Here is a 27,657-nt window from a genome sequence, read left to right on the forward strand (position 1 = left end):
CGCTGTGCGGGACAGCGCCCTGAAAGACATCCAGAGGGAGCCAGCCCCAGGGGTGCGCACGCCCAGTTTCGGCGCAGTGCTCGCGTCAAACCCCAGCAACGCCTCGAAGGAAGTGACGCGCAGGCCGAGGGGCGGGGTAGGCTCTGCGCAGGAAGTGCCTCTCAGATAGTAAATAAGCCCTGAAAAGCAAGAAAGAGGCTGTCTCCATTTTGTCGGCACCCGCAGTTCTTGCGACGCTGTGAAGATGGGCAGCGTCCTGGGGCTGTGCTCCATGGCGAGCTGGGTGAGTTGGTTTCTTTTCGGCGTTCCGCATGCTAGCGTGAGAAACAGGAGAGAGTACCAGGGCGGGGCTGGATGAGGCCCAACGGGAACGTGCTACCCCACCCAACAGGGAGTGCCTTGTGTCCCCATTTTCTTCCCATCCCCTCCGGTCACTCTGATGCGGCTTTTACCTTCGGCCTTGCGAAGCACTTGCCTCGGGGGCCGTGAGGTGCAGTGCAGATGGGAAGATGAGCCAGATGGAAGAGGTGGAGCGAGCTGGTGGTCCCCTCCCCCACCCGTTTCATGAAAACTGCCTCCCTTTCTTTCAGGACCCTTTAGGTAGTCTTTTGTGTCTGCCTAGGCCTTCTCTTCAAAGGCTTCGGCCTGCCTTCTGCCGGGCGCCCCCTCTCCGGGTGTCATCTCTTCCCGGGCAACCTCAGACTGCAGCACTGTCATCCTGGAGGCCTCTTTGTTCTGACCGGCAGAGCACGTTTAAGAAGTGTCCGTTATTTATGACAGCCTGGCACTGATGTAGTGATATCGTTTCTGAAATAAACAGTCTTCGCTCTGCCACTCGGTCTTTGGCCTTAATGGCATTGAGGAATCACTGTGCTTCTCAAATAATGATTTTTCATATCTGGAAAAGATGTCCAGTTTGGTGGACATCTTTTGACATAAAGCATACATGTGCAGTCAGAATTTTGATGTGCGTTTGGGAATGTTTCATTTTCATTAGATAGGGTCGTTATCGTGAAACCATTTTCATTATAATCGCAAGATATCTTAATCCATGTGGTGCACATAACCTGTTTTTAAAAGGTAACCTTTCCCTCCTTCCAGGAAAAAAAAAAGACAACATATTGGCAGTATACTTAATAAAGATCTTGGTAACTTTGGGTGAAGTATTTAGATTCAAATGTTATTTGTGATTTTTAAATTTCATTTCAAACAACTGCTTGTCAGACTTTCCGAGTAATCCCATTATACATTAACCAACACACTGATTATTTTACATATTTCACCTCTTTTCAAAAAGTTTTGTTGTGGGTTGAACTGTAAATGTTAACTTACTTGGAAGTTGTTATTCCAGCCAGTTCTCTTAATTATGCTGTGTTCTTGCAGTTGTGCATGGGAACCTATGTTTATCTCAATAAAATATTGAGTCTAGTTGAGTCTATTGAGTCTTTTATACAAAAGGGATGAATTTAGCGTAATAAGAAGTACTGTAGGTAATAAGTGATTATCATGAGATTGTTTTCCTTGATTTTTTTTTTTTTTGGTAAGATATTATGTAATCTTATTTGAAATGTCAGATATTGTCCAGTTTTCTTTCTTTGTAGATTGTAGAGATTTAAAAAGAGGGATATGTGTTTTGCATTGTATTTTCATTCTTGTGTTCAGTGATGAGCAACCTTTTTTGTCTCCAGGAAAATTGCTGTTTGTATTTTTTAAAGTTTTAAGAAATTTTTTTCTATGTGTATCTTAAGTTGGAAAGAAAATAGCTCTGGAGGATACCTTGAGAACAAATATGTACAACTACTTTTGTTGACTAGAAGAATGCCCTTGTTAAAACTGACACTGCCTTTTAGTCACTTAATTAAATATGCTGAAAAGGTAGTATCACATAAGCAGTTTTCTTACCTTCTGATAATGAGGTCTCCGAAAAATGGAGAAAAAGCTAGGTGACCAATGTTGCATATCATGCTTCTAAGTCATGGCCAACCTAAGAATTTTTAGTGTATAATTTGAGTCAGTTCTTTGCCCTTTCCTATGTTTCCTATGTGCTTCTGTCTCTTTATTTCTGAATTATGCAAGTTTAGGCCATATCTGTAATAATGAAATTTGCCTTGTGATACACAAATCCATCTCTTAAACATTCGTAACAGTTAACATGTTCATTTACTTACAAGTTTTAATGAAATTAAAATTACTCGAATTTTCAAAACTCACATTCACATCATTAAATGAAATCAGGTAATATAGAACTACAAACAGACCACCCTCTTTTTTTTTTAATCGTTTTCTGCAGATTTAATCAAATTTAGTAAAAGTCATTTTCTTATAAGTGTAGAAATATTCTACATTTCTGAACATTTCTGAACTATGGAAAAAGTATGAAAGAGAAAAATTACTTTACCAGCTACTTTTAATTAGGCACTTCCTCCATTCTAATTTTTTCAACATTGGTGTTGGTGAATAGTGACTGGGCCTCGTATACAACAACTATCATTTTTTTTTGAAGAAAGAGCTAGTAATTACCAAGTACCTATCTTGTGCCAGCTTCTGCAAGATTTTTATTTTTTAACCCAGTAACATTTTTTTGTAGAAATGATTCATAGTTGCTGTGAAAAGCTAAGCAATTCAGAGTACACATAAAATTCAAAAATCACAGAAAATCCCACCACCAGTTTCTTCTGTCAATGCATATACACAATGGATGGATGAATAGATAATTTTTAGTAAAGGTAGCATGCTAAACATGTTATGCAAAGCATTAAATTTAGTTTATCTCAATTTAATCAAAGAAAAAGTAATGCTAAAGAATTACTGAATGATTTTTTTTTTTTTTTAATCAGGAGAGTTTCTAAACAGATACCTCTAAGGAGGTGATTCTGTAGCAATGGCTTTGAGTAACGCATGGTTTTGCCTCTACATCCATCCACCACTGGGACGTCCGGCAATGTCTGCATACATTTTTTATTGAGCTTGAGGTGAGGAGTGCCACTTCCATCTCCTGGGTGGAGGCCAGGAGATTGTATTCTACAATGTACAAGGCAGCCCCCAACCATCATTCAGTTCAAAATGTCAGTAGTTCCATAGTTGAGAAATCCGAAGTTTGAGGACAAATGATTGTATGAAATGTTGATGTCAGATATATCTTTAAGGACATTTTAATTTTAAATCCACTGGTACAAGAGGTATAAAAACATAATAGTCACCCATTCTCCTATATCCTAGCTCTTGTTAATGATCTTTTAATATGTGCATATAGTTCTATGTGATTTAGGAAAAAACAATGCACTCACATTTTCACTTTTGAGAGGCAGTGTTTCCTTAAATATTTTTTCTAAGTATTTCTAAATAACATTTATATATTATATGCCTAATTTGGAGGGCCTTTTGGTTTGTTTTATTTTAGACATTGTCATCTAACTGGAAGATGAAGACTTACCACCTGTTCCTTGATTTCAGCTGGCCCTCATTCTGAACCCCTACCAAAGTCATACATACATAATCATTATGTCCCCTTATCTTTCCATAATACTTATAATTTTAGTTAAACATAAATTATGACTATTTAAATTAGTTAATATATGTAAAACTATTGTAAATATTTAAATGTTAGCTTTTATTTTTATTACCTTGTAATGATCTTTGTAGTTCATTCATTTAAAAAATATACAATAACTTTTCCTTTCACCTACAACTTTTTGTATTCATTGAAGTTAGATTGCTTTATTTTCTATGTATTTAGTTAACCCCAGACTTTTACCCAGCTATATGCATGTCTAAGTTTAGATTTGTGTAAAGGTTGATTTTTCCTTAGAAGTTATGTTTCCCAAGAGGTGGACATGCTTGCTGCCTGAGGTTGTGCTGTTAGTCCTGCCAGGCTTCAACCTTCTTAGGTGTGCAGGCAGCTACTTGGGACCATGGCATCTTGGTGTCACCAGGCTGCTGTACTTGGCCCGACCCCCCACAGGCAGTTCTTGCTCCTGCACCATGGGCCGTGTCCCGAGCTGTGACCCCTGTACTCTGAAGTGTCACTCATCATTGATCACTCTTCTAGGCCTCTGACATCCTCCTGTGGTTGAAAAAGGCAATAGGGGTAAATGCTGTTCCTCTTCTTCAATTCCAAATCTCTCATCAAGCAGTTTTGATACTGTTGTCATGGCCTGTATTAATCTTTCATTGAAAATTGAAGCATCTGGAAGAAAAAAAGATGTGATTAATGTATTCTACCACCTCTTCCAGTTAAGAGCAGAAAGGACTGTAAGCCCCTGATCCTTGATCAGAAGAACTACATTAACACCAAAAATCAAGTTTCAAGGCAGAAAGGAGGCTGCAAAAGGAGATGGGATTTTGTGTTCATTTCAAGTATACCCATAAGATCATTATAATCATATTTATAAGTCTTAGAATGTGAAGGTAATTAAATCCTGGTTCATACTGCCTGAAGTTATATGAATAACAGTCTTCGAATCAATGAATCCATGTTTTAGTTGGCTTTCAACTGAGATTGTAACATTTGCTAAATGTGAAGACTGTCAAACCAGAGGATAGACAGTAGGCTTCCAAAAGCTCTTAAAAGATAGCAAGACAAGCAGAAATAAGAGAAGTGTAAGTTGATGTAGGTCAAGGACACAATAGTTTTAGAGCACATACTCTTAAGAAGACACTATAATAATAGGTGGAATTGATCTGGAACATAACAGCTTGAGATGAAGTAGGTCCCACACTCACTGTGAAAAAGCCCTTGAAGACATTATAATCGTTAAGTCCACGTTTAGGCCAAACATCCCAGAGATGATTTTAAAGAGTTCATATAGACATGTTCACAAAAGAAAAAAGAATCCTATTCTTGGTCTCAGAACAAGTCTAAGGATCCCTTGGATACTGCCAAGAAACAGGTATGAAAGGGGACATCATAGGAATTTATTTGCCATCATTATGTCTACTTTGGTTAGGTATCTGTTTAAATGTCTTGTACATTTTTTTAATTGGTTTGTTACTGAGTTTTGAGAGTTCATTTTAAATTCTGGATGAAAATGATTTGTCATATACCTGATTTGCAAATATGAGGTATGTAGCCTTTTATCTTCTTCATACTATCTTAAATTTTAATGAGGCACACATTATCAGTTTTTTTTATTTTGTAGGTGGTTTTGTTATAACTAGAAAATCTTACGTGAATTTTCATAGATGTTTGATAATAACTTAAAGTTCACTTTTTAAAAATATATGGATACCCAGTTATTTCAGCACCATTTATTAAGATATTATCCTTTCCAAATTGATTTGCTTTGGCATCTTTTTCAAAAATCCTTTGACCATAGTTGCAAAAGTCTATTTCTGAACTGTTTGTTCTTTATGTGTTTGTTTCATCTATACAATTCTGTATTGATTTCTGTGCTTTAAAGTTAGTCTTAAAATCAAGAAGAGTGAATTTTCCAAATTTTATACTTTTTTAAAACAGTTTTATATATTATAGATCCTTTGCCTGTCTGTATACATTTTTAAAGTAGCTAGTTTATTTCTATAAAACTGCTGTTGGAATTGTCATTGGACTTGGTTTGAAACTATTGATCAATTTCAAAGAATTGATATTTTCAAAATATTGAATCTTCTCTTCCAAGAAACACAAGATATTTTGCCATTTATTTAGGTCTTTGATATCTTTCACCATTATTTTATGATATTCATAACTTGAATGTTGTACATATTTTGATAGATTTATACTAAAGTATTGCTTTTATTTGCTTAATTTCAATTTCTAATTGTTTGTAACTAGCATATAAAAATGTTTGATATGTGTATGTTAACTTTGTATCCTGTGACCTTACTAAGCTTGCTTATTAGGTATAGTTGCATTTTTATAGTTTCTTTGGGATTTTCTGTGTAGTCAATTATATTTAAATATGAATAGGGCAGTTTTATGTCTTTCATTATGATTTGTGTGTCTTTTTTTTTTTTTTTTTCCTTCCCTCATTGTGCTGGCTAGGATGCTCAGTGTGAAGTTCAGTAAAATGGCAAAAGCAAATACCTTTGCCTTGTTTCAGATCTTATAGGGAAGGCACTTACACTTAAAGCATTAAATATAAGTGAGAGCAACAGATACTTAGAAATGTCCTTTATCAAGTTGAGGATTTTCTGTTCTAGTCCTTGTTTGCTTAGATTTGATCAAAAATGGACATTAAATTTTGCCAAGTATTTTTAAAATTCATTGAGATGAACATCGTGATTTTTCTTTGATGAATTTCATTGGTTGATTTTCCAAAGTTGAAGCAGCATGATTTTCCCAGACTAAACCTGTACTTTTGGCTTGAAGTGTTCATTTGAAGTATGATTTCTTTCTGTTCCTTTGTATAAAATGTGTCTTTATTTCTCATTTGTCATTGTCTTTAAGCAGTTGATTGTGATGTTATTGGTATAGTTTCATCATACTTATTTTGCTAGGGCTTTACTGAATTTGGATCTGTTAGTTTATAATTTTTGTTAAATTGGGAAAGTTTAACAGTTTCTTCTGAGCTTCAGAGACTAGTTTCACTTATCAAGCAGTTTAGTTTTCTGGCAATGGTGTGATGCTTTTTATCAGGTTTTCCTTTTGAATCTTTTCTGTTGCTGTATCTTCAGATCCCCTAATCTTTTCTGCTATGTCTTATAAGTATTTGGGTTAAGATATTTTATTTTATATTATTGATGTTGGTATGGTTCTTTTAAATTATCTTTCATGTCCTTCTTCAGCTTGTTTCTCTCTAATTCCTTGAGCATGTGATGTATAGTTATAATAATATTACAAGGCCCTCTTTTTTTTAGTTAACTCAGTAATCTTTTATTTCCAGGTTGTTTTTTTTTATTTTTTATTTTTATTTTATTTTATTTTTTAATTTTATTGTAAACAAATGGGATACATGTTGTTTCTCTGTTTGTACATGGCGTAAAGGCATACCATTTGTGTAATCATAAATTTACATAGAGTAATGTTGTTTGATTCATTCTGTTATTTTTTCCCTTTCCCCCCCACCCCTCCCACCCCTCTTTTCCCTCTATACAGTGCTTCCTTCCTCCATACTTGTCCCCCTCCCTAACCCTAACTCTAACCCTAACGCTAACCCTTCCCTCCCCCCATTATGTGTCGTCATTCACTTATTAGCGATATCATTTGTCCTTTGGCTTTTTGAGATTGGCTTATCTCACTTAGCATGATATTCTCCAATTTCATCCATTTGCCTGCAAATGCCATAATTTTATCATTCTTTATGGCTGAGTAATATTCCATTGTATATATATACCACAGTTTCTTTATCCACTCATCAATTGAAGGGCATCTAGGTTGGTTCCACAGTCTGGCTATTGTGAATTGAGCAGCTATGAACATTGATGTGGCTGTATCTCTGTAGTATGCTGATTTTAAGTCCTTTGGGTATAGGCCTAGGAGTGGGATAGCTGGGTCAAATGGAGGGTCCATTCCAAGTTTTCTAAGGGATCTCCACACTGCTTTCCAGAGTGGCTGCACGAATTTGCAACCCCACCAGCAATGTATGAGTGTACCTTTCTCCCCACATCCTCGCCAACACCTGTTGTTGCTCGTATTCTTGATAATTGCATTCTAATTGGGGTGAGATGGAATCTTAGGGTGGTTTTGATTTGCATTTCTCTGATTACTAGAGATGTTGAACATTTTTCCATGTGTTTGTTGATAGCTTGTAGATCTTCTTCTGTGAAGTGTCTATTCATTTCCTTAGCCCATTTGTCGACTGGATTATTTGAATTCTTGGAGTAGAGTTTTTTGAGTTCTTTATAGATTCTGGAGATTAGTGCTCTATCTGAAGTATGATTGGCAAAGATATTCTCCCACTCTGTAGGCTCTTTCTTCGCATTGCTGATAGTTTCCTTTGCTGAGAGAAAGCTTTTTAGTTTGAATCTATCCCAGTTATTGATTCTTGCTTTTATTTCTTGTGCTATGGGAGTCCTGTTAAGGAAGTCTGGTCCTAAGCCGACATGTTGAAGATCTGGACCTACTTTTTCTTCTATAATCTGCAGGGTCTCTGGTCTGATTCCGAGATCCTTAATCCATTTTGAGTTTAGTTTCATGCATGGTGAGAGATATGGGTTTAGTTTCATTCTGTTGCATATGGATTTCCAATTCTCCCAGCACCATTTGTTGAAGAGGCTATCTTTTCTCCATTGCATATTTTTGGCACCTTTGTCTAGTATGAGAAAATTGTATTTATTTGGGTTTGTGTCCGTGTCCTCTAGTCTGTACCATTGATCTACCTTTCTATTTTGGTACCAATACCATGCCGTTTTGGTTACTATTGCTTTGTAGTAGAGTTGAAGATCTGGTATTGCAATACCCCCTGTTTCACTCTTCCTGCTAAGGATTGCTTTAGCTATTCTGGGTTTCTTATTCTTCCAGATGAATTTCATAATTGCTTGCTCCATTTCTGTAAGGTTCGTCATTGGGATTTTAATTGGAATTGCATTGAATTTGTATAGCACTTTAGGTAGTATGGCCATTTTGACAATATTAATTCTTCCTATCCAAGAACATGGAAGATCTTTCCATCTTCTAAGGTGTTCTTTAATTTCTTTCTTTAGTGTTGTATAGTTCTCATTGTAGAGGTCTTTCACCTCTTTTGTGAGATTGATTCCCAAGTATTTTATTTTTTTCAATGCTATTGTGAATGGGGTAGTTTTCCTAATTTCTCTTTCTGAAGATTCATCACTTATGTATAAAAATGCATTGGATTTATGAGCATTGATCTTGTAACCTGCTACTTTACTGAATTCACTTATGAGTTCTAAGAGTTTTCTGGTGGAATTTCCAGGTTCCTCTAAATATATAATCATGTCATCAGTGAACAGGGAGTTTGAGTTCTTCTTTTCCAATCCGTATCCCTTTAATTTCTTTGGTTTGTCTAATTGCTCTGGCTAGAGTCTCAAGAACGATGTTGAATAGAAGTGGTGAAAGAGGGCATCCTGCCTTGTTCCAGTTTTTAGGGGGAATGCTTTCAGTTTTTCACCATTTAGAATGATATTAGCCATGGGCTTACCATAAATGGCCTTTACAATGTTAAGGAATGTTCCCGCTATCCCTATTTTTTCTAGTGTTTTGAGCATGAAGGGGTGCTGAATTTTATCAAATGCTTTTTCTGCATCTATTGAAATAATCATGTGATTCTTGACTTTAAGTCTATTGATATGGTGAATTACATTTATTGATTTCCTGATGTTGAACCAACCTTGCATCCCTGGTATGAAACCCACTTGGATCATGGTGCACTATCTTTTTAATATGTTTTTGTATGCGATTTGCTAAAATTTTGTTGAGAATTTTTGTGTCGATGTTCATTAAGGATATTGGTCTGAAATTTTCTTTCCTTGATGTGTCTCTGTCTGATTTAGGTATCAGTGTGATATTGGCTTCATAGAATGAGTTATGGAATACTTTGAGAAGTATTGGAATGAGCTCTTCTTTAAAGGTTTTGTAGAACTCAACTGAGAACCCGTCTGGTCCTGGACTTTTCTTTGTTGGTGGGCTTTTGATGACCTCTTCTATTTCATTACTTGAAATTGGTCTATTTAAATTGTGTATGTCCTCCTCATTCAGTTTAGGCAATTCATATGTCTCTAGAAACCTGTCGATGTCTTCGAAATTTTCTATTTTGTTGGAGTATAGATTTTCAAAATAGCTTCTAATTATGTTTTGTATTTCAATCCTGTCTGTTGTGATATTTCCTTGTTCATTCCGAATTTTAGTGATTTGGGTTTTCTCTCGTCTTCTCTTTTTTAGTATGGCTAAAGGTTTATCAATTTTGTTTATTTTTTCGAAGAACCAACTATTTATTTTGTCAATTTTTTGTATTGTTTCTTTTGTTTCAATTTCATTGATTTCAGCTCTGAGTTTAACTATTTCCTGTCTTCTACTACTTTTGGTGCTGGTCTGTTCTTCTTTTTCTAGGGCTTTGAGCTGTAGTGTCCAGGTTGGTTTTGACTAATTGAATCTCTTTATGGATTGTATTTTCCTACTTCCTTGCATGCCTGCCAGTTTTTTAAATAGGTGTCCCAGAAATTTTAGCTTACTGAGGGCTAGATATACTTAAATATTTAAAAAAAATAAATTATTGGACTTTGTTTTGGACACAGGTGAGTTATTGGGAAAGAATTTGATCTTTTTGTTGTTTGCTTTTAAACTTTGCTAAATGAAACAAGTACAACCTTAAATCAAATGGCAGATTTTTTTTTTTTTTTTTTTTTTTTTTCTCACCAGTATCATTTCTCTATGCAGTGTTTCAAGGATTACAAGATTTTTTTCACTCTGGGTGATAGAACTCTCAAGTACCAGTTACCACTACCCCCTTGAGTAATTTTTTTCAAATGTACATGTCAACCAGTGCTCAGCTAGAGCTTGCTCTCTATGTAGCTTTTTTCCTTTCCAGGATTCTGCCCTAGGAATTTAGTGTCTTCACTTCTCTGAATTCCCAACTGTCTCCTTACATCATGTAGACCATTGGGCTCAGTCTGTATCTCCCTTCCTACATTCTGCCCAAGAAGAGAAATAGGTCAATCATAGGGCTCAAGATACCTCCTCTCAGAAATTACGGCCCTGCATTTATTGTTACTGTCTGAAATACTGTTGTTACACTTTTTTTTTTTCCTTTGTTAAGGCAGGAGGTTGGTCTGAATTTAAGTACTTGTCCAGTCTTATTTTCCTTGAGTTTTGTCTTTTTGTTCCTTAGCACCAAAGTTATTCTTTATTTTTCCACTTCTTATTTCTTAGCTGTGTGATTCCCCTTTCCATCTTCTGTTATTACCTCATTTCATTTTTGAGATTTCCCTTTTCAATTTTAAGCCTTTCCCCTTTTCCCCATAACTCAAATGAAGTACTGATAGGGAATTTTCTTACTGACTTAGTATTTAAAGACCTTTTTTTCTTTCTCTTTATCTGAAGGGAGCTGTTTATTTTTTAATTTTTGGTAAGAGTAGGCTTATAGTTGCTGTGACATTTATTTCTGTCCTCTAGAAGCTTAATAGACAACAGCTCTATTCCTCTGTTTTATTAGTTATAATGGGTCTGTTTTGTATAGTACTTCCTGTGATATGTGTGTATCATTATGATACCTGAGGACTAAAGGACAGAGTCTCTTAAGTGGGCATAGCATCTATGCTACTCATGAATAATTTATTTTTTTTAGCTAAATTTTATTTCTTGATGGTTATTTCGTTCCTTGTGTTATTTTAAGTAATTTTATTCATTTTGCTTGGTATAGAGATCAAGAGCTTTTTATGCTTGACTTTGCTCTTTCTTTACACAAAAGTTATTAAGTTTTTTAGTTTGTAGATAATATGTATGAACCAAATACTTTTTGACCAGTGGTAATTAGTTTTAATTCCCCCTCCTTTGAACAGGTAGAATATAAAATTTCACTAAATAATTTTAAACTGTACTTATTTTTAATAATTTTCTTTTTCCTAGATACCATGTCTGTGTGGTAGTGCCCCATGTTTGCTCTGCCGATGCTGTCCTAGTGGAAACAACTCCACAGTAACCAGATTGATCTATGCACTTTTTTTGCTTGTTGGAGTATGTGTAGCTTGTGTAATGTTGATACCAGGAATGGAAGAACAACTAAATAAGGTTAGTCTTTTTTCTTATTGATTGATTAAGTGAAACTATAGAATATGTATAAAACTGATATTTGGGGTTTAAAAAGAGTATAATGTAAAAATAGATAATGTGTAATCACAATTTTAGTAGATTGTAACTTTTAGGAAAGAGACAATATAAGGTAGCTCATTAAGTTCTGTGATGGTGGTAGAGAAAAGTGGTCTGACAATCCAAGGAAAGAAATAATTTTAAACAGATAACCGAATTTCAGTGAGTGTCATGGAAAAGGAGCCATTCTTTTGCTTCCTCCTACCCCTACCAGCCCTGAAAAGGGAACATTCTAAAAATGAGTAGGAAGCATAATTACTAAAGGTTTTTAAGCAGAGTATCTCTTCTTTAGGAAGATTAATCCGATAATTAGGAAGGATAGAAATCAAGCAGTTGAATATGGAGGCTATTGTTTTTATTAGCAATATTGTATAGAATATTGATTAGCATTTATATTTTAATCAATTAGATTACAATATGACTGAAATGTTATCAGTGTTTTGAGATTCTAAGTTAAAATAAAATTGATGAGAATATTGATTAGCATTATTATACAGAAGTCTTAAACTAGTTTTTAATGAGTATGGAACTGACTGAATCTGGCTGGTATTTAAATATTAGTAGTGATAGAATCATAAATAACAGTCAGGTTCTGAACCTAGAAAATTGGCAGGAAGGTGTTACTGTAAACCAGAAAGAAATATAAAGGTATTTTATTTTTTGTTTGGTTTTCATTTTTTCTAGGGAGTCAGATTGTGGAAGGAGATGGGGAAAATATAATAAATTTAGTTTCTAGCATGTTAATATGAAGATTCTGCATCACACATGTGTATATAACGAAGATATATAAATATAACAAGAATTATAACAAGCTAATATAACAAGAATACCATAGACTTAAACAACAGGAATTTGTCATGCCAGCATGGTTGAATTTTGGTGAAGGTGAAGCAGACTTTCTCCTATCTCTTCTTGTAAAGTCGCTAATCTCATCAAGAGGGCTCGGTCCTCATGATCTAATTAACCTCCCAAAGACCCCCACTTCATAATACTATCCCATTGAGGATTAGGGTTTCAGCATAGGAATTTTAGGCATACATCTATGTAGAATACATAACATCTAGCAAGAAGTAGAAAACATGTTGTATAACTCAAAGAGAAATCAGAGCTAGTAGTTGTCTTGGAGTTAAAGATACAAGTTGAAACCATGGCAGCATGTGCTGAACAAGACCATTCAGAGTGTGCTACCAGAACTTTGCTGAAAGTTCTTAAAGGAGTTGGTAGAGAAAGGAGAACCTCTGAAGGAGCAATAAGAACTGAAGAACCAAGAGATGAACAGGCTTTAGGAAAAGTTTTAATAATAATAGGACAATGTCTATATAGAAAAGATTAAGGAATGTGAGAACTAAGAAGTAGACCTTGGACTTGAGAACTACTACATGACTAGTGTCATAAATCTTTAGAATGCTGGGAGTGAAAGGAGCAGTAAGAAGTAATTCATTCTCCAGATATATGAATAATGTAATTCTGGATAATACTTCTCAGTTATTTCACATAAAAAATCTTTTTTGTACTCTGATTACAATGTGACTTTTCTTTTTGGTGGTGCTGGTAATCAGACCCAAGGCCTTACACATTATGCAAGCTCTGTACTAATGAGCCACATCCCAAGCTCCTTGCAGTATGACTTTGTAAAATGGTTATCAGTCTTTTTCAAGATTCTAAGTTAACATATAAAACTACTGCTAACTTGTTAAATCAAATCCATTCATGGTCAGAAATAACACTTGTAAAATGAGGAACCAAAATTCAAAAAGAACTTAAGTATTCCTGATTCTTTTTAGTTCTTAGGAATAGACTTATTCTATGATTCTTTAAAACTTTGATTGACTTTATTTGTTCTCTTATATATTATCACAATAGAATACGAGTTGTAAAAATTTAGAATAAATCTCCAACTCAAACATCCAGTTTAGGATTAACATTGGTGTTTTATCATTTGATCACATAGAAGTTTACCTCTTTTTTAATTTTTATCTGATTAAAATATACCAGGCTTAATCTTGATTATATATTCATCATAAACTATAAAGAAAACTTATATTTTTCAAACTTTTATATAACTATTTGATTACACAGAACTTTCACTGCTCTTAATGAAAAATATGAATCACAAATTCATTTTTGTTTTTCTAGATTCCTGGATTTTGTGAGAATGAGAAAGGTGTTGTTCCCTGTAATATTTTGGTTGGCTATAAAGCTGTATATCGTTTGTGCTTTGGCTTGGCTATGTTTTATCTTCTCCTTTCTTTGCTCATGATCAAAGTGAAGAGCAGCAGTGATCCTAGAGCTGCAATACACAATGGGTGAGTTTTGAATAAACTTCAACATAAAATTCTGAATAGCTTCTTCTCACTAATTTTGAATCTGTCTAAAGAAATTTCAAAGCAGTTGGGCATGGTGGTGCATGCTCATAATCCCAGCGGCTCAGGAGGCTGAAGCAGGAGAAACGTGAGTTCAAAACCAGCATCAGCAACTTACTGAGGCCCTAAGCAACTCAGTGAGACCCTATCTCTAAATAAAAAAGGGCTAGGGATGTGGTGCAGCAGTTAGGTATCCTCTGGTTCAATGCCTGGTACAAAAAATTAAAAAATAATAAAAAAATTAAAGCAAAATAAATATAATTTACAAAATTATTTTGTCTGTTTATGAATAAGGTAAGAAAACTTTTGCTTATACTTGATTACATCAGATTTGGGTGATAAGTAACAGCTTTGGATTATTTGTTGGTATAACCTGTTATTTATAATGTTTTATAAACATGTATTCTCTTTAAAAAGAGAATATATACATGTTTGACTATTAAGGAAGAGCTGTTCCTTCTCCTTTTAGCCTTTGGTGGATCACTACTCTTAAAGAACTCAGTTTCCTAGACATCCAATGTAGACAAAATGCAAAACTTCATTCCTAAAACAAGGTATTGATTGGTTGTACTGGACAACCAGAAAGAAACTTCTATGTCTTCATTTTTTTAATGTCTTTTAATATAGATGACCACATATAGCACTTTTAATGTTTTGTTTTGATTTGAATGATTTGAATTTTGTCTCCCTCTCCCCTGCATTAATGTTCTAAAAAATATTGCTTTTGCTTTTCTGGTAACATCTAGGAATAAACATGGAATATTCATATTAATGAAAAATATGATTTGATAGTTTTATATTGTTTCATTCTGTCCTTTTACTCCTTGTTTAAAATTATTGTTTTAGATGGAGGCATTTATAATATCTTTATTAAAACTTCATTTTTTATAGTTGTACATAGTGGTTGGGTTCATACCAACAAATTCATACATGCATGGAAACCGATTTCAGTTCGTGATCCTCCCCCTTTCTTTCCCCCTTTTCCATTCTGTCCTCTCTCCCCTCTCCCATTCTCCTTTTTCTACTAGACTCTTCACTCATCTATTAATTTATATTTGAATAGTTCTTTATATTATCCTATCCTTTCCCCTTTCTTTTATTTTACTGTAGCTTCTGGATATGAGCGAGAACATTGGACCTTTGCATTTCTGAGTTTGTCTTCTTTTACTTAGCATTTCCATCCATTTACTGGCAAATATCATAATTTCATTCTTTTTAATGACTGAGTAGAACTCCATTGTATACATATATACCACAGTTTCTTAATCCATTCACATGTTAATGGGCATCTATCTGGGTTGATTCCATAATTTAGCTATTGTGAATTGTCTGCTTTAACATTGAAGTGACTGTCACAATAGTATGCCAATTTTAAATCTTTTGGGAAAAAAAGAGTAGGATAGCAGGGTCATATGGTGGTTTCATTCCTCGTTATTTGAGGAATCTCCATACTCCTTTGCAGAGTGGTTGTGCTGATTTGCAGTCCCACCAGCAGTCTATCAGTGTACCTTTTTCCCACATCCTCCCCGACATTTATTATTATTTGTGTTCTTGACAATTGCCTTTCTGACTGGAGTAAGATGAAATCTTAGTGTAGTTTTGATTTGCATTTCCCTGATTGCTAAGGATGTTGAACATATTTTTTAGATATTTGTTGGCCATTTGTGTTTCTTCTTTTGAAAAATTTCTATTTAGTTTTGCCCATTTATTGATTGGGTTATTATTGTAAAGGTTCTGGTCTAATTCCTAAGTCTTTGACCATTTTGATTTCAATTTTGTGTAGGGTGAGAGATGGAGATCTAGTTTCATTTTTCTACAGAGAGCTGTCCAGTTTTCCCAGCACCATTTGTTAAAAAGGCTGTCTTTTCACCAAGATTTATTTTTGGTGCCTTTGTCAAGTATCAGACAGCTATAGGTATATGAATTTGTCTCTGTGTCTTCTATTATGTTCATTAGTCTTCATGTCTATTTTGATGCCAATACCATGCTGTTTTTGTTACTACAGCTCTGAATTATAATTTCAGTCAGGTATTGTGATGCTTCCTGCCTCACTTTTCTTGCTTAGTATTTCTTTGGCTATTCTTCCAAATAAGTTTAAGAATTGTTTTGTCTAATTCTGTGAAGAACGTCACTGGCATTTTGAGGGGGATTGCATTTAATCTGTATATTGCTTTTGGTAGTATGGCCATTTTGATAATATTGATTCTGCCTGTCCTGGAACATGGGATGTCTTTCCATCTTCTAAGGTCTTCAGTTTCTTTCTTCAGTGTTCTACAATTTTCATTGTAGAGCTCTTTTACCTCTTTGCCTTCTTGGTTAGATTAATTCCCTAGGTTTTGTTTTTGTTTTTGATTTGAGGTTATTGTGAATGGGATGATTTTCCTGATTTCTTCCTCATCTAAATCACTGTTGGAATATAGGAAAGTTGATTTTGGGGTGTTGATCTTGTATCTTGTTACTTTGTTAAACTCATTTATAAACTCTAGAAGTCTTCTGGTGAAGTTTTTTGGGGTCTTCTAGATATAGACTCATGTTGTCAGCAAACAGATAGTTGGGCCTTCTTTTCCTGTTTATATCCCTTTGATGTCCTTCTCTTGCCTGATTGGTCTGGCTAATGTTTTAAGGACTATGTGGAATAAGAGTGGTGAGAATGGACAGCCTTGTCTTTTTCCTGATGTTAGAGGAGATGCCTTTAGTTTTCTCTACTTAATATGATATTGGCTTTGGGTTTGTCATAAATGGCCTTTGTAATGTTCAGGTAAATTCCTTGGATCCCTAGCTTCTCCAGAATTTTTAACATGAATGGGTGTTGGACTTTAAAGACCTTTTCTGCATCTCTTGAGATGATCATTGATTTTTGTCTTTAATTCTGTTTAAGTGGTGAATTACTTTTATTGATTTGCATATGTTGAACCAAATTATTCATTTTTTCAGTGTGCTTTATACTTTGACATAGCACCTCCCACTTCTAATGCAATATTCTCATGAGTTAATGACAAATATACCGTTTTTAAAACTATCTTAAATGCAGTTTTTGTAAGTCTTTTATGATTTTCAGGGTATCCTCAGAAAAAATTTAACAGTTTTATAAAGTGTGAAGTATAGCTGTTTTCTAAGATTCCCTTATAAGATTTCATATATGAAATTATTTGTTGGATGTTTATTAATATTATATTTTTGTTCTAGATTTTGGTTCTTTAAATTTGCAGCAGCACTTGCAATTATTATTGGGGCATTCTTCATTCCAGAAGGAACTTTTACAACTGGTAAGAATTTGTTTTTTAATTGTTTGGTTTGGTGCCTATGTTTTCTGAAGGAAACCAAAATAATAATTGTTACATGGAGCTATATAACTTTTTTTTTCTTTTTTCCCCAGTTGCAAATTCAAGAAATCTGTATTCTATTTTCCCTTTTGTGTACTGAGATTGTGAAAAGGAAATAATAATAATTAAATTCACTTATATGTATGCTATTTTTTCTTTCAGTGTGGTTTTATGTAGGCATGGCAGGGGCCTTTTGTTTCATCCTCATACAGCTAGTCTTACTTATTGATTTTGCCCATTCATGGAACGAATCATGGGTTGAAAAAATGGAAGAAGGGAACTCAAGATGTTGGTATGCAGGTAAGCTTTTATCTCATAGAACATTTTTGATGTAGTTGAACTTTTGTGAAAACAGGTATGAGACTATAGGGAAATCAGTTAAGAATTTTTATGGTCTAATTTCTTTTGAAGAGAGTTTTCATTTTAAGTTTATGAGTGGCATTGTGTTGTGTTGTATCAGCAATTTAATTTGTTGAAGATCTTTTGACAGATTACCTGGGAATATACCTAAGAATCTAGAAAGACCCAAAAGAACCTGAATAGGAATAATAAGTATTTCAAAGCCAATTGCTTATATTATGTACATTTTTAAGCCTAACTTCCTGACCTATAACAGGTTAAAAGTAAAATTTTAAAGGAAAGAGGATGGCTAGAAATAAACATATGGTGATAGAATTTCTAAACAACAGCAAACAGATAAAGTGCAAAAACTTTGGCTAATTCTATAAACATAAGTGTATAGGATTTGTGTAAAGGATTCCATTATGTGTATCAGATAACTAAGGGGTAGTGAAATTAAAATTTATTTATAATAATGAGCTTGGATCTTATGTTTACACTCTGAAAACTTGGGTCAAAATTCAAATGCTTACAAGGATCAAAACAGTAACAAAAATGAAGAGAAGAGAGTTCAGGTGTCTAATAAAGTTTAAGTGTCTCAATTTTTGGGCAAATAGTAGGGACTGTGATGAACAAGAGAGTATGACTGTCCCAGCTAAAGTGCACAGTTACTGCTTAGCTCCATGTATTAATTGTCTTCAGGAAACATGAATTCATCATTGCTTGATTCATTCTTTCTTTCTTTTTTTTTTTGTTTTTTGTTTTTTGGGTTTTTTTTTGTTTTGTTTTGTTTTAAGAAGCCATAAATTTGAGTTTTTGGGTAAAATAATCTGGGTTTTAGCTAACAAAAAATTTAAAACAGTATAAGCCAAATCCAGTGAAATCTTATGACCTAATTTTTCTCTCACACTAGTTTATGGTGTTTGTCTTTTAGTCATTCAGAAACTTCACTTACATACCCTCATTCTTCAGTGACAATTCCAAGGGTTTGTGTCTGTCTGTTCTTTACGGTTTCCCCGGGGCCTGGAATGTTGAATGGATGCCCTGTCGGTGAGGGAAATCTAAACAAATTCTTAAACATCGAGCACATATTCACACAAAGACAAATGCCTGTTTTGTTAATTGAAATTTTAGTAGAAGCAGCTTAGGTTGTCTTACTAAGTAATAATGACTTACCCTTGCATACATATATTTTTCTAAGATTTAAGTTGGTAAGGAAAAGCATCATTGTTTTGTAGGGTAAACATTAACAGTGAAAATATCTGTTTTTTCGTGCCCTTGTTTATAACCAAATAATTATGGTTCTTTTAAACCCTTGAGTAGTATTCCTGTTCTAGTTACCTCTATTCTTAAATGTATATGAACATAGTTGGTAAACTGTTATATTAAAAAATCATGTTACTTATTGTCCTTGAAAATATGTGTAGACTATAGAATTACTCAGTGATAGAATTCAGAATGAATTTTCTTCCTTGCTTTTGTAGCCTGCATTTAGTGACTTAAAATATAATTTCTTGAAAAAGTGATAGTTTAAAAAAAAAACAAGTGCCATGCCTAATTCCTAGTATTTGTGATAAAATCTTATTTAATTGTATTTTTTTCATAGCCTTATTATCAGCTACAGCTCTGAATTATCTGCTATCTTTGGTTGCCATCGTTTTGTTCTTTGTCTACTATACTCATCCAGCCAGTTGTTCAGAAAATAAGGCATTCATCAGTGTCAATATGCTCCTCTGCATTGGTGCTTCTATAATGTCTATTCTGCCAAAAATTCAGGTATGCTTTTCAAACTATTAGTTTTTATGAAACTTATACATTTCTGAGTCTTCATAAATCTTGAATGATGTCAGAATATTTATCTATATGGCTTAATATTTTGTTTGTAGGAATCACAACCAAGATCCGGTTTGTTACAGTCTTCAGTAATTACAATCTATACAATGTATTTGACTTGGTCTGCTATGACCAATGAGCCAGGTATGTTTTGTTTTTATTTATTTAATTTTAATGAGTTCTGCAGTATTTCTTTTTATTCAGAGGTGGTCATTTGGGGAGGTTAAGATACTTAAAAATGAGGCTCTCAGAAGATATGTACACAATGTCATTTCATCTGAGGTATTTACAATTTTTTTTCACTAAATTCTCTTCCTTCATCAACAAAATTATAAGGAAGTTAGGAAAAATAAGTTATATGGGGGAAGAAATAAAATCTCTTTAAATGCTTTTTGACTTGATTATAGGGTAATTTTTTTCACATTATTCTTTTTCTCTGTGACTCTCTTACAATTGAATATAATTGGGTTTTATAACAAAACTTATTGACTAGTTGTATTGCATGCATTCCATAGGATAGCAATCAACATTGTTATTTTCAGAGAGAGAAATTAGTTTTAGAAAAGAAAATGTTCTTTGCCTAAAATAAATAGCTATGTGTGTATTGACATATATACACGTATGTGTGTATATATACACATGCACAAACACATAAAAAGAAAATATGTTCTCTGAATCAAATTGAATTTACAGAACTTTAAATGCTTTGTTACTTGTTAGAGAGAGATTCTTAATTTTTTTCCAAGTAAGTGGTTATGGAAAATTATTAGTCATTTGTGTCAGAGGATAACCTTCTCTCAGTTTTAGTAAGATGATGAAGACTGACAGATCTGGCTTTGTGGGAAGAAAAAAAATATATATTTTGGACACTTTAAAAAACTTTGCCAGTCCTTTATCTTTTACAAGAGCTAGCTAAATAAATACATAAATATTAGGTTGTTATGTCTCCTCTGTCATTTCTACAAATAACTTGCTTTTTGTTTTTATTTGTAACTTAAACTATCTTGGCTTTTATAATGTACTTTGACAAATTGATACTTTATGAAATCAGTATTGTAGTTCCATAACACATGGTAGAAAAGCCATTACATTATGATTTAAAACATTTTATTCCTAACTCTAGAATTTTACTAACATTAGGTCATCTGAATTTATCCATTTCCTGTATATAAACACATTGTATCTTTCAGCTCTCACAAAAGGTTGAAAATAAAATGAACTTTCCCAAGCACTTGTATAAAATGAACAGTAGGAAGCAAAAACAAACTCTTTTAAGGTCTTGTTAATAAATACAAATTATCTTCAAGTATTTTATTGTTGTACTTGTGCCTTTTCCAGCAAAACTATTTGAATTTGCAATGGTAGATAAACAACAGATAAACAACTTTGTTCCTTAAAAAAATAGTTGTTATTCTTAACATTTTGACTTTTCATTTACTTTACAGAAACAGACTGCAACCCTAGTCTACTAAGCATAATTGGCTTTAATATCACAAGCTCTATCCCAAAGGAAGGGCAGTCTGTCCAGTGGTGGCATGCTCAAGGAATTATAGGACTAATCCTCTTTTTATTGTGTGTGTTTTATTCAAGGTAAGAAAAACTGATTAAAAAAAAAAAATAGGAAGTCTAGCTGTTGATTAAGAAATCATTTACTTTTTCTGATCTCTTTCATGCAGCATCCGTACCTCAAACAATAGTCAGGTTAATAAACTGACTCTAACAAGTGATGAATCAACATTAATAGAAGATGGTGGAGCCAGAAGTGATGGATCACTGGAGGATGGTGATGATGTTCACCGAGCTGTAGATAATGAAAGGGATGGTGTCACCTACAGTTATTCCTTCTTTCACTTCATGCTTTTCCTGGCTTCTCTTTATATCATGATGACCCTTACCAATTGGTACAGGTACTTATATTTTATAAAAACTTTGGATATGAGAATTCTGATTTTTTTCTTATAATTCTTTTGTAAAACATGATTGGATACAAAGTACTTTTTATCCTCTAATGTATTTCAAAATTTACAGCTAAGTGAATAGTGAGAGCAGTACTAGAAATGCAGGCTTAACTTCCTTGCTTTAGCAATAATGGAAACATTGAAATAGTTCCAAAGTTTGAAGTGATATTGTAATAGAGAATTTCATTTAAAAACTTTTTTTTTTCCTTAACAAAGCAGCATATTAAGTTGATGTAGCCCAACATAAAATTGATACCTTATTTGTTTTGTTGGTGTGAATACAGTAATGTAGATGGATTTAGAATCCTTTAAAACTATATGCTTTTTAACATTTTAATACTAATTCATAAATCGAATTCTGATAAAAGTTGCAATTCACAGTGTTTCATTTTTTTTTAAGTATGATTTTGTCCAAATGATTAATTAAAGATTCTGTTTAAGATTAAAATTGAACTGTATGGCTTGGGCAGTTCTGTTTAAGATATTTTTTAATGCATAATACCCTTAGATAATTTGTAAGATTACCTTCAGTGTCACCTAAAGATGAAGAAAAAAAGATTATTCTTGCATTTTTTTTAAGATCAGATTTTATTGATATTTAGTACTAAAATATATTTTTAAAAATTTCTATACCATATCATATTAAGCTGCAAGAATCCAAGTAGTTCTCAATAATTCAGTTTGGCTGTTAGATAATAATAAATGTTAAGACTTTTAGATCAGTTTTTTTTTTTGTATATTTCAGTAACCTAAAAATCAGCTCAATTTGGGATATATTTCTTTCCCAGTCTATAAATATAAGAAGCAAGAGAAGTGGAAATCAGTTGGATGGGGTATTCCATATACATTCTGAACAGTCTTCATGTGTAATATGTTTATCCATTCGGTTTCTTTTGTGAGAAAAACATGAAGTACCTCAGAATATCATGCAAAAGAACTACTTAAAAGGGTTATGTTCTTTACTTCATTAAAGGAAATTGTATCATTAAATCTGTGGAAAGCAAAGCAGCAGATTGCTGTATCTAAGGAATGTTTCTGAATAAAGTTAGTACCTTTATGGCTGATGCTCCAACACCCTTTCCCCCTGCCCTTTTTGTTTTCCCTCAAACTTTAGGTATGAGCCCTCTCGTGAGATGAAGAGTCAGTGGACAGCTGTCTGGGTGAAAATATCGTCCAGCTGGATTGGCATCGTGCTATATGTTTGGACACTAGTGGCACCACTTGTTCTTACAAATCGTGATTTTGATTGAATCGACTTTTGGCATGAAAGTCCTACTTTGGTCATCATTTATTTGAAATTAACAGTATTCCCATCTTTTGTAAATTGTATATGTGTGTGCTTCCTGTGTAACTTCTCTGGTGTTGTTCTGGCATGAATTAGATTTTATTGCTTGCCATTCTGTTCATATTTTTGCCAAGTGCATTGATCATGTGAATTAGTATGAGTTGCAAAGGATGAGTTTTATGAATAATGGTGGTGAGTTAATAAAGTCAATATTGGTAGGCTTATTCTCTGCTCTAAGTATGAAATTAAAAGTAAAAACAAAACTGTCAGTTTGCTTTTAAAAAATTGCTAGACCTTCCCTAAGCTGTTTTAGAAAACATATAAGTAAATGTGTATGGCTGCCTTCTGAAATATTTTGTGTTGCCTTATGGGAGACTGGAGACTATGAAGAACATAGCTATTCTAAAATTGTATAAACAAGTTATTTACATGCTAGTTGTCTGAAAAATACAGGTCACTCAAATTCATTTAAGATTTACCATTAATAGGAAAGCAGAGAACTTACCACAAGTAGGGAATGTTCAGTGGACAGTGGTGTAGGTTATGGATGGAGATTGAGGCACAGAGCCTTCAAAGAAAGTCAGAAGGTTGGTAGTGATATTGAATACTTAATGAGATTGTAATCTTCCTTGGGTAGATATTACGGCCTTCTCCAACAAAATGAACTGGTCATTATAAAACCAAATGAAGTGTGGGTTTAAATTGGAATGTTAAAGGATTTAGACTGTTTAAAAACACTGGATTAGAAGGAAGTTGTTGAAACTTGAAAAGTTTTGAAATTCAAATGGGAAACCTGATAGGTAGGGCAGAAACTGCAAAATACTAGGTTTCAGAAGGTACACGGATAAAAAATCTAGTTCAGTTCTCATTTGAAAATTGAAGAAACTGGAAGATTGAAATAGCTCAAATTAATAACGACAAAGCTGAGAAATTCTAAGTCTACCAAAATAGCTTAGCATCCTGACATTAAAAAAATAATTTAAAATACATGCATAATTGATTTTATACCACATTAATGTTGGATAATTTATATAATATGTATTGCTGCTGTCCAGCATGCTTTCTATCCATAAACTAAGGCCAGAATGATGGACTATTATAAACTCCTGCTTACAGTATATACTACACAGCTCAACAGATGTTTAAAAATGCTTTTGTATCTACTGCCATGCAACTGAGATAGATGTTGTTATAATCTTTCAACTTGAAAATCAAGCAATATGAGTTTAGATTAAAAACTTAGAAATTTGTGTGATTTAACAAAGCTTTTAAAAATCTACTTTTGCTTCTATGAAAATATTTATTAATGCAACTGGAGCATAACAATTCAGTTTAATTCCCCGACTTTATTCTGTGTTAATATTGTATTCCACAATTTTGAATGGCTGTGTTCTCCTAAATAAATTGAATTCAAGAGAAAGTGTGAGTGTGTACATTCTTTAGCAGTTCAAATTTAGGGAACTGTAATATGCAGATCTTCCTTTTTTCTGTGTAAAAAAGGAACCTGGCACTGGAGAATTAACTGCTCATTTTCTGGCCTGACAGCTGAATTGTTTTCAAGGTGATTTTTTACCCCTTTGGTTGTCTGTAAATGAGTCCTTCTAAAGTAACCATGACTGTAGCAAACATACTTATCACCCCCTTTTTTTTTCTTCTTACACTTAAGGTTTTAAAATCCTGCATATACCATCTGTTAGGAATATATACCAGAAAGTTTAGCTGTCGGTCACCAGCTCTCTGTCTTGATATCCCCCTAAGGCAAAAGAAAGCTGGAGGAGGGATGAAGGCACTAGTACCCCTTAAACTAACTATCTGCACACTCTCCTCCCCCAGGTAGTATAGAGAGTTATTCTCAAACACAAGTCTGATTATTTTTAAAGAAATCCTATTAATCCTCCATCTTCCCTAAAATTATATGTGTGGAAAAAATGTATCAGAATTATAATTAACAATTATTCTTTCCATACTTAAAGATACACCTCTTACTTGTTCTAAATCTTACCAAGGCACTTTGGGGAAAATCTCTATAGATTTTTTAATGTCCAAAACTGAGTAAAAAAAAAAAAAAACCTTTTTTTTTTTGCTTTTAACAAAATTGAGTCTCCAGGTTATGAAACAAAAAGTGAATTCTGATGGGAGTCCAAAGAATTGAAAGGTTTGTTGCTTTCTCATCTGAAGTCTAAAATGGATTTCAAGAACTAATGGATGACTCTAAAAACAATGGTTCAGGAAGCCAAGTTTCTTTCTTTTTGAATGTACACTTAGAAGCTATGTCCTCCTTAATCAAGCCAGTGGGGAGAGAAGGGATGTGAAGGACTGCATGGGGGAGGTTATCACAACAGACTTGGAAGTACTACACATCATTTCTCTTGTTTTATTTATTGGAACTTATTTACATGACTACTCCATTGCAAAGGTGGAAAAGAATGTAGCTTCATGACAGAAAATTGTTTAGCAATCAGGTAATAGTCTACCAAATACACTATTTTGATAAGTTTGTAAAACTGGAAATAGACTTTTTAAATATCTAGAAATCTTAAAACAATTTCTTAGCTGCAGAGAAGTGTTAATGGGATCATCAGTGTATAACTTTCACACAATAAAAATGGTATTACATTCTTTGGGGGGAAATGAAATTATGAATTTTGAGAGGTAAAATCACTAGTATTCTGATTCCATTTAAAAGAAGCATGTAACTGCTGTTATTTTAAAACAAAAATCCTAAATTCCTTCAAACTATTTAAACTTAAGGTGAAAAATCTTAAATGTCAACTTAAAAAAAGACCAAAGTAATATTTTTCAGTTTTTTTAGAGTGATTTGATGGGGAGACTCCAAAATGCCCCCAAAGACAAGGACCTTGATCATATCCCACAGAGAGAAAGGGAAAGAAAAATCTCTTTAAGTTTCTCTCCTCTGTTCCTAAAATCTTCACTTTAACAAGCTTTAGAAAAGTGACCTCTTTAGTTCATGCTGAAAACTGTTCCAGGGTTTTGAATCACCAAGATCCCACTGTCAGCCAAGTATTCCAGGATCTAAAAAGGGAAGGGTTTTCCTATTCCTCTGTGCTAATCCTTGTTTTTGTTTTGTTTTGAGATGGGATGAAACCCAGGGCCTTTTGCTCACTAGGGTAAGCCTCACTTTCAATCTTAAAAGAAAAATTCTAAGAGCTTGAGAGATATGATATTGTCAATGGAAAAAGGTCTTCCTTGGAATTTCTCATTGAATAGCCCTATATAAAATTCAGGTAGTAACTGTACTGCTTCCAGCACACTGCCTAAAGGTAGAACTCTTCAAGTGATAAAGTGCCCTGGCCTTAAATCTCTTAAGTTCTTGTAAGCCTGTTTGAAAGAGGAAGTGATCTCATTATTTCTCCTATCTTCTCTCAGAGCAAAAATTATAGGCCTTTAGTGTCATCCATTGATAATATTCTTACCTTAGCTACAATAAGAAAAGGCATATAAGATCTCTCAGTTCTTTATTTGAAACATGGAAAGCAAGTCGGTGTTACTTTAAACAAAGCAAAACTTTAAAACATTAAATTTAGATACACTATATTCCTTTGTTACTGCAATATACAACCTACTTCATCAGAGGAGGCAAAAATCTTGGTGTCATTCACATTCGATAATAATGGACAACAGACACAGTTGTTTCATACGGTTATTACCTCCAAAGAAGACACGCAACAAGTACCAGTACTCAACATTCATTATATTTATTTTACTAAATAGTATGGTTCAAAAAACAAAACAAAACAAAACAAAAAAAAAAAAAAAAACAAAACCCACGAAACCAGAAAACTTACTTAAAACTAATCCAACTAAGTGGATGGGACAATCCCAACTCATCCCCACATTCTTTCTATGTATATGGAGCTGGAACCATAACAGACAGTGAGCATTTGTGTACACTTTGCCCTTCCTGTTGAACATGAATGAACTTCAAACATAAATGAACTTCTTTGAACCAAGAGAGACAAATGAAGTTTTACAAGATACAGGCACTTTATGTTCCCAGTTTTAAAAATAAGCCAAGTGAAAAATATTTAATAAAAATAATTGGAACAGAGAAAGCTTTAGAAGTTCTATCATTAGTTCTAGTGACTTACACTCAAACGCAGACAGACACCATCAAACAAGTAAAATGAAAGTAACTGGGGTTAATGGTCATCTGTAAAAATGAAATCCAAATTACTACAATTGGAGAAAAATGGCATCTGAATTCAACTTAAAGATATGCCAATAATGTGCACTGAATTTTGTGTATATCTAGGCAGCTGAATAACATTTGAAAGCTTTGCAAGAGTGCATGGTTAGTGAGAAAAGCAAAAGGTGCTTTTATTCCATGGTATCTGATTAAACAAAACAATGCAATTTACAAAAGAAAAGTACCAAATGATACTTTAAAATAAATAGTTCATCATTTTGATGAATATATACATGTTGAGTCCACTTCTTAGGGATTTAACTATCTAAAAGTGGCATGTCACTATCCAGAGGTGCAGGAGCAAGTTCACATAAATAAAACAGTGTGGCTTCACTAGCTTCAGCTTCAGTCAATGGTTCCAGGCGAACAAGCTTACTTTGGGTTGGTTCTGGGTCCAGGCTGCTATCCAGAAGCTCATCAACTTCTATGGGTTTATCTACAGAGGACATAACTTCTGATGATGCTGTTGTACTCCCCTGTTCAACAGCAGAAGCAGGATTTCCATCGAGGAATGCAAGAAGTGGAAAGGCAGTGTACTGGATAAGTTGCTTATCTAAAAAGATTTAAAAAAACACTCTATAGCTAAACAACATATAACATAATACTTTGTGTAAATTTCGAAATATGCAAGTTAGAAAAGTTAGTCTTATT

At 33.7% G+C, this 27,657-nt stretch overlaps 2 protein-coding genes across 3 annotated transcripts in view; one reads left to right on the forward strand and one right to left on the reverse strand.

Annotated features, from left to right (window-relative positions):
- Positions 1 to 133: 133 nt before the first annotated feature.
- Positions 134 to 24,212, forward strand: SERINC1 (serine incorporator 1). The gene is made up of 10 exons (XM_079146268.1): positions 134 to 283; positions 11,459 to 11,620; positions 13,835 to 14,004; positions 17,248 to 17,327; positions 17,547 to 17,684; positions 19,330 to 19,499; positions 19,610 to 19,700; positions 21,002 to 21,146; positions 21,233 to 21,463; positions 22,629 to 24,212. Exons 1-10 carry the CDS (start codon positions 245 to 247, stop codon positions 22,762 to 22,764), a joined length of 1,362 nt encoding a protein of 453 aa, XP_079002394.1. The 5' UTR covers positions 134 to 244; the 3' UTR covers positions 22,765 to 24,212.
- The window catches only part of HSF2 (heat shock transcription factor 2), a 33,162-nt gene continuing 28,442 nt past the window's right edge, over positions 22,938 to 27,657 (reverse strand). For both annotated transcript variants that reach the window (XM_079146267.1, XM_079146266.1), the window contains one exon: positions 22,938 to 27,559. In XM_079146267.1, the coding sequence (XP_079002393.1) occupies positions 27,264 to 27,559 (296 nt within the window). In that variant the 3' untranslated portion in view covers positions 22,938 to 27,263. The remainder of the gene's footprint in view (positions 27,560 to 27,657) is intronic.

Source organism: Sciurus vulgaris (assembly GCF_902686455.1).
Source record: "Sciurus vulgaris genome assembly, chromosome: 7".
NCBI lineage: Eukaryota > Metazoa > Chordata > Mammalia > Rodentia > Sciuridae > Sciurus > Sciurus vulgaris.